Below are 12458 nucleotides of genomic sequence, written 5' to 3'. Positions count from 1 at the left end.
TAATTAGCTCGGCCTTATCATGATTTGGCTTAATCAGCTTCGTCATAGCATGTCCTGACTTAGCTAGGTATACCGCCCAGCCAGTTAGCTAATCAACGGGGCGCATGTGCTCGGGGTGCGAGCGGACGATGAAGAAGAGGACGAAGAGGGCGCGCGCCCGCCGAGCAACGCGCTAGAATGTACAAGCCGACCATGGTGATTGTACACGTGGCCACGGCGATTAGCTCCAGCCGCGGTGTTGTAAAGCGCTCGGTCGGAACCAATCTCAGATGCCACGTTGCTGATTATTCTAAATGATACTTAGTGCAGACATTAAACGCTTGAAAATGGATTCGAACGTCCCGCGCACACATAAAAAAATTACACCATCTCCCGCTAAAGGGGACCATGAGGCGATGCGAAGCCGGAGCACTTGCACGATCGCGTTCCGTTGGCGTTCGTTGGGCATGCTACCGACCTCGCGTCGTGGAACGCGAAGAGGAACACTACGCGCGTCATGCCTTCCCTCTAGCCTGGCCGTTAATTCTCACAGGGCGAGCGGGGAACGCGGTCGACAGGCGCGCGAGAGTGGGGCAGCGTAGGAGAGGAGAGAGAGGGGGAGGGGACGCGCATGCGCTGGCGCTCATCGCGGCGTTGCGCAGGAGAAAATTTCGGCATGTCGAGCCCGCATTTCAGAGGAGTCAACCGAAGCAATCGCTGGAGAACTCGCGCAGCGCTCTACCCGCTTTATATTCACACTTGAAGGAGAGGAGACTAGAGGAGGAGAGTAGCGCGTGCGCCGCGAGAGCAGAAGCGAGAACGCAGGAGAAGCGCAAGCAGGTGCTGGGAGAGAAGTGGAGAGAGTAACGCGCAGCTGTTGGAGAGAGGGAAGGAGGAGAGTCGCGTATGCGTAGTGTGAGTGCGGACGCCCAGGCCGACGCCGCGCGACATACCCCCGAGCAAGAGATGCTTCGCATCTAAAAATATAGTTAGTAGAACTTTCTGCCACTTTTCTTGCATGGGTGCACTTCTGCACTCAGTGGAACGACAAACAAATGAAAGAAGGTGCCTGTAGTTTGAAGACACCAACGAACCTTCTCGACCGCCCTTGACGTGACGCCGCGTTCCATCGTAACCAATGGAACGGAGCTCGCGCTGAGGGATGGATTTCCCCTTCTCGGACTGTCAGCTCGTTCAAAAGCGGGTGTCGCCAGAGCTCGGAAAGATCCCGAGTTTCGTCAAACTCGGGCCATCCTGCATAGCACCCCTGAGTGGGTTGCGTATTGCGCAGGGCAGATAAACGACGGAGTGGATATCAAGGGACGGGAAACGCAGCCTCGGATGATGAATTTTGAGAAATTTGCAGGCATACAAGGGAATCCGCTCACGCAGCAAAGGGCGAATTTTGACTTAGAAGTACTTGTTGCTGGGCTAGTTGGTTCATCGTAATGAAGGAAAAACTTAGTCGCCTAGTACACCGAGAGAAGGACGAAGAAGCACAGGGAACGAGCGTCACTCGCAACTGGTTTATTCTCAGAAGAAACGCAGAAAATATATATGCCGTGCCACACATGCGCACACCGCACTGCATCAGCTAGTCACTACACATAAAAAAATACACGAGGTCAATAGAAAGGCATATCTAATCAAGCAACGACGAGCAAAATTCGAACTCAGACATGCGCAAAACCACTGATGTGTCACTTACACACAAGTCGCCTTTCTTCTTTATCCAAAAAGCTTCCATTAATTCCCGGGCCAGATCATTTGAGCTTATGGCAAGAAAGGAAACGCTTCAAAACCTCGCCTCACAAGAACAGGAATGGCAATGTGCAGGCAAATGTGCTGCCGAATTATTTCGAAGTGACAGCTCACGTTCCCTGCTCTGACGGGCTAACACCGACCAGTTTGGCCGATGTAAACCCGACCACAACTAAGTGGGATTTCATACACCACGCCCACCGAGCAATCCACATACTTCGAAGCGTGTTTTTTTCCCACAAGTGGAGGCCCTCGGTGGTTTATAAATACGTGGACATAGGCCAGCCAACTTACGTGGCGCAGAAAAAACTACAGGCACATTGTACCTGTTAGCCACGTTCTTAAGGTTGTGCGCTACCTTGTGAACATAAGGTACCACCATAGGTCTCTTGACCATGGGCTGCCTGCTTTTCTTTGTTCCCTTCAACTTTTGAAGGAGGATTTCGGCAACGGATACAATGACAGAGTTAGGATAGCCAGCTGAATGCAGCCGCCTAACCTGATCCATGTAACTATCCTGCATACTGTGAGGACAAGATTTCACCAGCGCTCCCTCGAGACACATGGTCGCAATGGCCCTTTTAACAAGTTTAGAATGGGCCGCATTAAAAGATAACAGCTCTTTGCGCGAACGTGGGCGATAGGCCCAGTACACGTGTCGCTCCGAGAAAGTGATGCTCAAGTCTAAAAATTGCAATCTATTGTCAATGGGAAGCTCATGCGTGAACGAAAGGCCGTTAGCATGTTGTCTGAAAAGTGCTAGAATTTCATCCACTGAGCTAGTGGTGGTCAACAAAGGTTTAGTGTTTAAAGTAACTAAAAAATCGTCCACATACCGAAAGACCTTCAGCACCTTTGCATCGTCAAGTACTTGAGCTAATTCTGTGTCAAAGGAAGCTAAAAACATATTGCACAACACTGGAGCAACACAAGAGCCAATGCAAATTCCTTTTTGCTGAACATAAAGAAGGCCATCACGTACTGCAAAATTCGAGGTGAGATAAAATTCTTACAACGTCACGAAGTTATCTAAAGATATGCCTGCGGCCCTCTCATACGCTACAACTCCGTTCGCTTCAATACAGGTTCTAACAATTACAAATAGCTCACAGTGCGGCACAGAATAGAATAGGTCTTCTACATCGACTGAGAAGCCATACGCACCACCCTGGAAGCGCTGTAAGGTCTGCGTAACGTCATTCGAGTTCTTAACTGCGAACGGAATTTGCATTGGCCCTTGTGTCGCTCCAGTGTTGTGCAATATGTTTTTAGCTTTCTTTGACACACAATTAGCTCAAGTACTTGACGAGGCGAATTTTGAGTTAATTGGGAGAGGCCTTCCTACTGCAGTATAAATAAAATAGGCTAATAATAATAATTTCTGGGGTTTTACGTGCCGAAGCCACGACATGATTGCGAGGCACGCCGTAATGGAGGGCTCCGGAAATTTTGACCCATCTGGTCTTCTTGAACGTGCACTGACATCGGACAGTACACGGGCCTCTATAGCATATCGCCTCCATCGCAATGTGACCGCCACGGCTGGAATCGAGCTCGCGACTTTCGGACAGAATAGGCTGATTATGATTGGTATCCTACGCACTCTTTACTACAGGCCACGGAAGCTTTGCACTACCTTTTCACTCAGTGTGTATATGTATATGCATACGCACTAAGTTCATGTTTAGTGAATAGCTCTTGGCGCCTTCATGAACTTGCAGTGTGCTCGACGAAAGAATGAATGCAGCGAGCTTTCTTTGAGGCATGTATTTTTTAGGGGCGAAGCTCCTTAAGGCGGCACCCGTTCGTCCCTCGTAGTCGTCGTCGTCGTCGTAGTATTAGTAGTCGTAGTCCGTAACAAGTCTTACGCTTTGACCTCCAAGGTGGTGCCGGTGGGAGATTTTTCCTGTGCGTTGTTGAACAATAAAAAATTCGCAGCGTGCGCGTTAACTAAAAGCCGAATTCTTCTGTCTCTCATTCCCCATTAGCAGCCATTGGCATGTTCCACTAGGAAACGTTAGTAGAAGTAGAAGTGTAAGTGTTAGCTAAAAGCCGACTTCTTCTGTCTCTCATTCCCATTAGCAGCCATTGTTTACCTCCAAGGTAGTGCCTGGTGAGATTTCTCCTGTGCGTGATTAAACAATAAAAATTTTGTTCAAAACGCCGTTGATTGATGAAATAAACCAACGAAAGACGCCAGATGTTTTGTAAAAGGAAAACGAAAGAACGCCAGATGTTTCTAAAGCAAAACGAAAAGACGCCAGCTGCTTAACGAAAGACGCCAGATTTTTCTAAAGCAATGGTTTTCTAAACAATGAAAATTCACAGCGTACATGTAAAATTAAAGTGAGCTGCAAGTCGTCATAACTCATCGAACCTTTAGTATAAACGCGCCCGATCTCACGTCGGTGATGATGTACTGGGCAGAATTCACGGAAGATTCACGGTTTACCGATGAACCTCCGCAGCTTCGCCCACTCATCATCATTCACTCCGTGAATATGCTGTGATTTTTTAACCTATCTCTATCGTACTGCAAAACCGAAAACGCGGAAAAGATGACACCACGCATTTGGATTTTTGGATTCTACGGGCGTAATTTGAATGTCGCGTTCAGCCGGATAGAAGACATTTTGATAGCATCCTCGAGGACTTCTACATAGATATGGTAACGACGCAATCGAAAAGAACATCCCCAATCGTCTCCGAGCTGCCGCAGAAACGACACTCGCTGCCCCAGCAGTGGAAACATCTTTTATTCACCCGTTCTTGAATTTGCAAGCGACGTGGCCAAATCTAGCTGAACAAAAAAAATTCCGTGTATTTTTGTACTATACCTGGGAAGCAGGGATGATATATAGACAGTTGGAACGTTCTTTTTTTTTTTATGGAGGGTTAGTTCAATTATGCTCCCGAGCCCATATGATTTCTTTCCGGTTTCGTTTTTCTGTTGGCAAATTTCCGCGCGAACGTCATGCAAGTGCTTAGAACAAGCGCGCTCGCGTCATCTTTATTGTAAACACGTAATCATTATGACGCAAAGTCAGTCGCGGTTGCCTCGTAGTGCTTCCACACGCCCTGAATACATTCTTACCGGCCGTGCGTCGTGCCGACATGCCCGTTTTTGTGTCCCTCCACTCAGGGAGTGGAGCTCTGCGTGCCGTGCGCATATGTCATAGATGCGTTACGAGAGAATATAGCGTTGTTAGGGATATGGGTTTTTGTCAACGTGGGAGGACGCTTGTAAATTTTAGTTGAGACAAACAATTCCTCTAATCAGCCTGAGCTCACCATTTCATCTTCACGGCGGTTCGATTGCTGATCTCGCATAATTTTTTCAGCGCTAGCGTAAAGCAAAGATTTTGCACCGAAGCTGCGTAGACTAAACAGGAAGGCGTGGTGGTTGCACTCAGGGTAAATAAATGCGGCGACATTTTCTTGACCTGTAAATGCACACCTGCAAGCTAATTAATTCACGTGACGCGTTTCACTCTTCACAATACGCGATGAGAAAATAACGTGTGTTGGTTTCTCTTCGAGCGTTAATATAGTATACATTTCTAGTTATGTTTTCTTTGTTTCGATTGAATACTTTTCAGCTACTTTTTTGTGATAGTCGGCTCTTCGGTAGCGAGAGTAGCTATAGCGTTGAATACAGCTATTAAACAACAAGCGCTACATATATTGCCGTTGGACAAACTCGCAAACTTTTATTTCGTAAAAGTAATCATTTAGGCGGCTGCATGACTGGTGTTATGTTGACTGCCACTGTGTCTCGGCATACTCGGGCTGCGAACAAGCCTAACACAAGGACTGTCTCGTTAAAAGCAACACTTAAGTCGAAAGCTACATGTTCTCGCAGGTTTTTTGGTTCTGCCTATTAAGCAGTATAAACCTTCCAAAATAAACATTAAGCGCGACCCTGCTTAATACATATTGTGCTGTTATCAGAAGAGGAAAGCCATAGAATAAGCTTTTCCATGTCTCGTGAAAGCTCGGGAGTTCATACTCGCAACATTCTTGGTACCTTCGCAAAGTTGGAGAAGTAACTTAAATCTTTGTGGCTCTAAAATACGTACGCAACAATCTTTCACATTTATTTACACATACTGACAAACACGCAGCACAAGAGCTGATTTCCGCTTGTCTACGTTTCTCTTGCGTAGCCGGCTGTCCGGCGCCTTATAGTCTGTGAGTAAACGCGTTTCGTTAAACTCGTGTGCTGGATCTGTCTTTCCTTACCCTATGGTCGGGAAACAAAAAGTGGCACCCACCGATTTTTTTAGTCGTTCTGCATAATATAGCCACTGCTGCCTCAACATCGCAACGTCGGCCAGGTTAGCAATCGTGTACTCGCTCTTTCCTTAAAGGTTCATTCCCACTAGTCGCGGTAGATATCGTCGACAGATCTGCAAGATTTGCTTTTCACTTATTACACCCAAAAGCGAATGACAATGCATACGCAGTTCTTGCTTTCCGTATGCAGCATTCGCTTTCTTTATCTGCATTAGTAATGTAATAATTGTTTGGGTTTTACGTCCCAAAACCACGATACAATTACGAGAGACGCCGTGGTGGAAGGCTCCGGAAATTTCCACAAGCTGGGGTTCTTTAACGTGCACCTAAATCTAAGCACGCGGGCCTCCAGCATTTTCGCCTCCACCGAAAGTGCGGCCTCCGCGGCCGGGATTCGATCGCGCGACCTGCGGGTCAGCAGTAAAGCACCATAACCACTAGAACACCGTGGCGGGTTATCTGCAGTATAGTACTCCGGCTTTTGTCGGGGGCACAGATACCACCTGCCCCTCTCATTAAGGGGATCCAAAAAGCCAGGTTCAGGGCAAGATGGAAACTCGAAGAGCTGGAGCCAACGTTTCTACAAGCGGGCTTGTCCTTTTCTAGGCTGCGAATGCAGCTCTGTCTTGAAGAAGAGCCTTGAAGAAGACAAGTCCGCCTGTCGGAACGTTGGCTCCAGCTTCTCCCCGCGTTCACTAATTTTTCATGTCATTCGGAGGGCCGCACAGGACGCGTTTTCCGTTCTAATAGGGGTTTAAAGCTCAGTTGACAGACAGCATACTTTACACTCTTTGGACTAGACGCCATTGTGCCATGAAAAATTATGAATCAATCAAGACAGCATTCTCTATATACGCATAAATGGGCGGTGTCTGGAGCAGTGCGATGCCGCTCTTGCTGTCCTCGCAGGTGCCTGGCGATCTGCTATCCGCTCAAGTGCCAGTTGTCGACGCGCAGCGTGCGCAAGATACTGCTGGTCATCTGGACGTTCTCGGTGGCCATCACGTTTCCCTGGGCTCTTTACTTCACGCTGCAACCCATCCACCCGAGCATACCGGGCGTCACCCTCTGCGTCGAGCAGTGGCCGGACGAGCGCTCCTCGACGCTGTACTTCATCCTCGCGCACCTCGTGCTCTGTTACATCTTCCCACTGCTGCTCATCGTCGTCTGCTACGGCTGCATTTGGGTCAAGGTAAACCCATTCTTCTTGCTCTGACATCGCAAAGTTTAAAATCTTCCTCGTATGTTCGGCTCGAATTCAATTTTTCTCTCTCTCATATTCTTTTTCCATCATCGCACCCCTCTAAGACACCTAGCGCAGAAGCCTGTGTTCGTCCTACTCTTGCGCTAATCATTTGAGATATTCATCGTCGAATTTTAATGGCGATATCGAAACTGACCGCGCCCGGCGTGCAGGGAATGCTGCCGCTCGGTTGCGTCAGACCGGAACTACCCGTGACAAGGAAGGGACGAAATTTGAATGAAGGCGCGTCGTGGCAGTGTTTTGTCGTGGAAAACGGAAAGTCGTCTCAACTGCACCAGCGTATCGCCTAGCCTTTGTGTGCGATGTTCGGTACTTATCTGTAATTCTTTCGCGCGGTGGGCAGAGAAACCGCAATATCCACCTTTTTACGCAATAGCGTTAAAGAGCTCGTATCGCAGAAATTCCGCCGTTGGCGTCGGCGTCGGTGTCAGCGTCGGCGCCGTTGGTTGTGAGCGAAAAATCACCATCTTGTCCGTGACCGAAAAATCGAAACAGCTGCGAATAAAATAAATAATAAAAATGTTGGGTCTGAGTGAGAATGGAACCCAGGCCGTCTGCGTGGCAAGCAGGTGTTCTACCACAGCCACGCCTCTGCTTGGAGCTGCACAGAAAGTAACTTTCATACTTCCCAAAAACGCGTGTCCTGTATACAGGTGTCACAGTACGTGATGTAATATCGCAGTAATATTGCGTGGTGCAAGCGTACATTGCCATTGGGCGTCACACCATGTCAATATCATAAGACTTGGTTGTTTAAAGACAGCCACCCATTACAAAAGGCACACACATTACTACCCGTATTCCCTTAAGACCACGTAGTGGGTGCATCGCAACTTCGAAAAATTTCTCGCGCATAATTGCTCCTGGTTTAAAGCATGCAACCCATTACATAAGGCACACATCTTAGTGCGCGCATTCTGTTAAACACTCGTATTGTTCGAAGTGCGCACAAGGGGCAGGATATCACTATCGCGTTGAACTCTTAAAGGCGAATCTTAAGCGGCCCCCAATTTTCTTTCTCTGTGCAGCATAACACTCTGGGGCAGCCACTGCGGCGCTTCTTGCATACAAGCGAAATAACTTTTGGGCCTGTTTATAATTTAAGAAAGTAACGGTTAAGCAAGACACATCGCACGCAAATAATAAGCGGTCTACTTGTGTACTTCAGACGACTTCCCGTTTTTCCTGACCAGTTTCTGCTGCTACGCGCCTTTTTTTTTCAAAGTTCGTCACTTTCTTGTCACGTGTAGTTTCGGCCTGACGTAAGAGAGCGGCCGCGCTTCCTGCGCGCCGGCTGCGGTCAGTTTCGATATCGCCATTAAGATTCGATGATGAATACCTCAAATTACTTGCAATTTTCCGATTTCTGAAAATGGGTATGCCATACATTCCGACCCCCTACAACTTTACCATATAAACAAGTGCCCTCAAGTGAATAATTAAAAAATTAATTGCAAAGATTTTTTGTTAATTCACCACTTCAATGTCACTTTAGCTGCGGCAATGTATTTCCGCCTCGACGCAGACTTCGTATGCGAAAACGACAGGAGTCCAACTGTCATACGATTTATTTTTTAAATGTGTGTTGTCTAAAAGAAAACACCCTGTGTATAATAACATGGCTGCAACTTTAAGCAATTAGTATGGTGGACTAAGCAACTGTAGACTGAATTCATTTGTCCGGATTCCTTAATCGCGTCGTACCAAAACTTCTCGGCAAGTCTGCGCGGCACACAGTTTTTTGCGACTTTCTCTTACCGTTTAAAATTACAATTCTTACTTATATCGCCAACACCGCGCTCGATTATAGCAATGTTATTTATGATCTTTTAAATTCCACCAACAACACTTAGCATATACTTGGCGGCTGTCGGTCTCTGCAAATAATTGTTTACGGATATTTATTTCATGTGTAAATGAGGTCAACTCCTGCAAGTAATACAGCTCGGTGAATGTACTTGCGCTATATACTGCCACAGGTTTTTGGTCTCTGGAATTTTTATTTATGCTAAAAAAGAAAACATCCCATATATTCGCTTCACTCACGCAGTGCTCACGGATGGGGTCGAAACTAAAACAAATCGTAGCAGTAGCAATGATCGAAAGACAACACGCATCGATTAGGGCTGAGACGCGGGTATAGACCCTTTCGCTGTTTACAAACACAGCTGCTGGATGGCTTCCGGTTTTGTACGCCGGCGTAGCCTAGTAGCATTGGCGGGGAACAAAAGCCTTAGCGAGTAGCCCACTCATTTTCAACACCTTTCTCCCTGTGTCTGGTCGAATATTTTATATAAATATTCTTCTAAGCTGCACACATAGCATTATAAGAGTTAGTCCTTCACTTTAAGCGCCTTCCTTTTACCTGAAAGCGGAAAAAGAGTATTTCCTTATTCTGGCACAACTTAAAAAAACACGCTTTCTGCTTCGGCGTTAGAGAGTGAAAACTGAAGTGACCGGACGTTTCTTGGAGTGCAACACGTGCTGCTGCTATCGCAATCTTGAAACTAACCGAAAAGGCGAATATACCTGCTCACTTGAGTTAAACGGAAACGAAGGAGCTCCGCAAGGACGAGATTATATAAATCATCAGGTCTAATGTTACGCGACCATCTTAACGCCGCGCGAAGACAAAAAAAAAAACAAAAAAACGCCACTATGACATATAACACAATGTTACACAACATGTGCCAAGAGAAATGACATAGGCCGCAGAGAATTCGATCGACAGACATGGCGCACTTGAGATGTCCTTTGAATGCGCCCAATGCTTAGGATTGATTTCATGCGATTCGTACACAAATGTGGCCGCCAATTGGTATAGGACACTTATAATTAGTGCAGATGCTTAGCTAATGACTCAACCATATTCTGAAAGGTAATATTTCAATGCGGAAACTATCTGTATTCGGCGTGTGCCTTGGCGAACTGCTATTCCATGGTAAATCTTTCTAATAACGTGCACTACTTGCGTAGTTGTATCATCTAAGGGTGCGTGCTTTTCTGGGCGCTATTAACCACAGCGTGCGTAACATTGATGTGTTTCTGCTTGAGTTGAAAGGCCTCTGAAGCTCGCCCGCGTGAACCAAGGCTAAGGCGGAATTTCCCGAGAGCACACATAAAGATACCAAAAACAGAGGGAGAAAGAAATCTCAGATTTCACGAGCCAAAACCATGATATCATTACGAGGCACACCGTAAAGGGGCGGCACCGGATTAATTTTGGCCACCAGGGGTTAAAAAACCCCAGCACCTGACCGATGTAACGAGGTGTCTTTTCGCGTGTTGCCCCCACAAAAATTTGGCCTCAGTGGCCGCGAATCAAATCTGCGCCCTCATGCTTAGCAGAGTAATACCTTAGCCGCTAAGCCACAGGGGCGGATGCAATAATAAAGCAATATCTCTGCACAATTAACAGAGCCACACAAAAAAAAAAATTAAGCACACATCGCTGGACATCTTGGCCGCGCACGTATGGCAGAGAGCCACTGTCTTTTTCAGGGTGTTGCAGTCGGCGTTCCTCTGATGTCGTAAATTCCGCCCTGCATGGTGAGGGTGCCCAGTCTGCCGCTTCTTTCGCGTAGACCCGTCAAACGGGACGGAACATGCAATATTTCTTTCAGTACGACGGCAGAACCCCGTGGTTATACGAGCCGCGGCTCAGCGACGCGGTTCGTTGCAGCGCGTTATTTGTTTCGTGCAGCATAAGTAAGCATCGGCGAACGAAGCGTGCGAACGATCGAGCTTGCAAGCTACACCGCAGACTGCTGTCACGCGCCTGTCGTGGAGCTGACAGCGCGTAACTGCTGCGCTTAGCTCGCGATACTGTTGCCCCCCTGCGGCTGATCGGCGCTTGACGATCGTTCAGCTCGTTATACCTCTGCGACTGCGTCGCGTGCGCCACGCGCGATAACGTTTAGCGCGTTTTTTTTTTTAGTGTGCTTACTCGGGCTTGAAGATTACGTTTATGTGTGCCTGTTTTTTTTGGGCGTACGCCTGTTTTCATCTTAGCGCTCCACCGTTACAGACGCGGCTGCTAACTGCGGCTCTCGTCAAATGAATAAAATAAAATAAAGCATAAAAAATGCGGCCTCGCCGCAGCCACTTTATCTTGCGCTGCTTGAGCATAGGATGTGCCTAATGACTGGAAATTATCGTGAATTTAAAAATAAATACACACACCTGGGCTTACAAAGCATTCGCCTATAGGTTTTGCATTCTGCGCGACATGCTCATATTTTTGCGTCGGATGCAGTAATAGGAAAATAAGCGGTGTGGGGCGATAATGGTGGCAAGTGAATCGCGGTTAACATTGAAACTCTTTGAAAATGATGTTCAGTGGGCCGCGTTTTTATATTTTGTGAGCTGCAATGTGTAGAGGAAGGCGGTCCATTTATTGGAACATCGTAACACTGACTTGTAGTCGATACCAATCTGCCCACATGGGTGACGTTCCACGCTGTTGAGTAATTTTTATTTTCTGCACACTGTTCTGTATTGGACAACGTTTGACCAAAATCTGTATAGGTAGCTTCACTGCTATAGCAACAAAAGCTGCGACACTATAATCTGCAGTAGAACACTAACCACTGGGCCACCAGTGTTGGTTATGTTAAGCTTTCATTAGAAGCCGAGTACAAAGGAAGCCAACATTAGCTTTATGCAAAATTAAGAGAAGCTGCAAAGTACACTTTATGTGCAATAACCCCTCATTATTTTCGTTGATATTTAACGTGAATATAAGGCAAATGAAAGAGCAGAATGAATAAAGCGGAACGCACCAGAAGTTGCTTGTTAACAAAAACAATCACGCGAGTTGCGTGGCGCTCTACCAAAAAGACTACAGAAGTGGCTCCTCTGCCATCTGTATTGGATGCCATAGTTATGCGTATATGTGTGAGATTCTTGTGTGCTAGCAACGGCAGTAGCGCTTTTCCTTCTTTGTTCATGGCTCTTTCCTTTTCTTGAAAGGACTCCCTGATTACTGTATGTCCCCTTTGCACGGAAAATAAATGAGTCACCACCAGAATTGATTAAAATGTAAGATAGATTTTTGTACCATTTGCAGGAACGCAATAGCACGTACTGGCAGAAAACCAGCGACCTAGCTTGCGTCCGCCTCGACTGTCATTGGACGTATTGTCACGTGGTAGTCACG

General features: G+C 46.9%; 1 protein-coding gene across 1 annotated transcript in view; it reads left to right on the top strand.

Moving 5' to 3' along the window:
* Window positions 1-12458, top strand: part of LOC119396475 (neuropeptide SIFamide receptor) — a 40800-nt gene that overhangs the window by 11077 nt on the left and 17265 nt on the right. Inside the window, exon 2 of the mRNA XM_037663720.2 lies at window positions 6946-7228. Coding sequence (XP_037519648.1) covers window positions 6946-7228 — 283 coding nt within the window. The remainder of the gene's footprint in view (window positions 1-6945; window positions 7229-12458) is intronic.

This window comes from Rhipicephalus sanguineus, chromosome 1 (genome assembly GCF_013339695.2).
Source record: "Rhipicephalus sanguineus isolate Rsan-2018 chromosome 1, BIME_Rsan_1.4, whole genome shotgun sequence".
Taxonomy (NCBI): Eukaryota; Metazoa; Arthropoda; class Arachnida; order Ixodida; family Ixodidae; genus Rhipicephalus; species Rhipicephalus sanguineus.
Note: the sequence above shows the minus strand (reverse complement) of the source record. Positions and strands in the feature narration are given on the sequence as shown.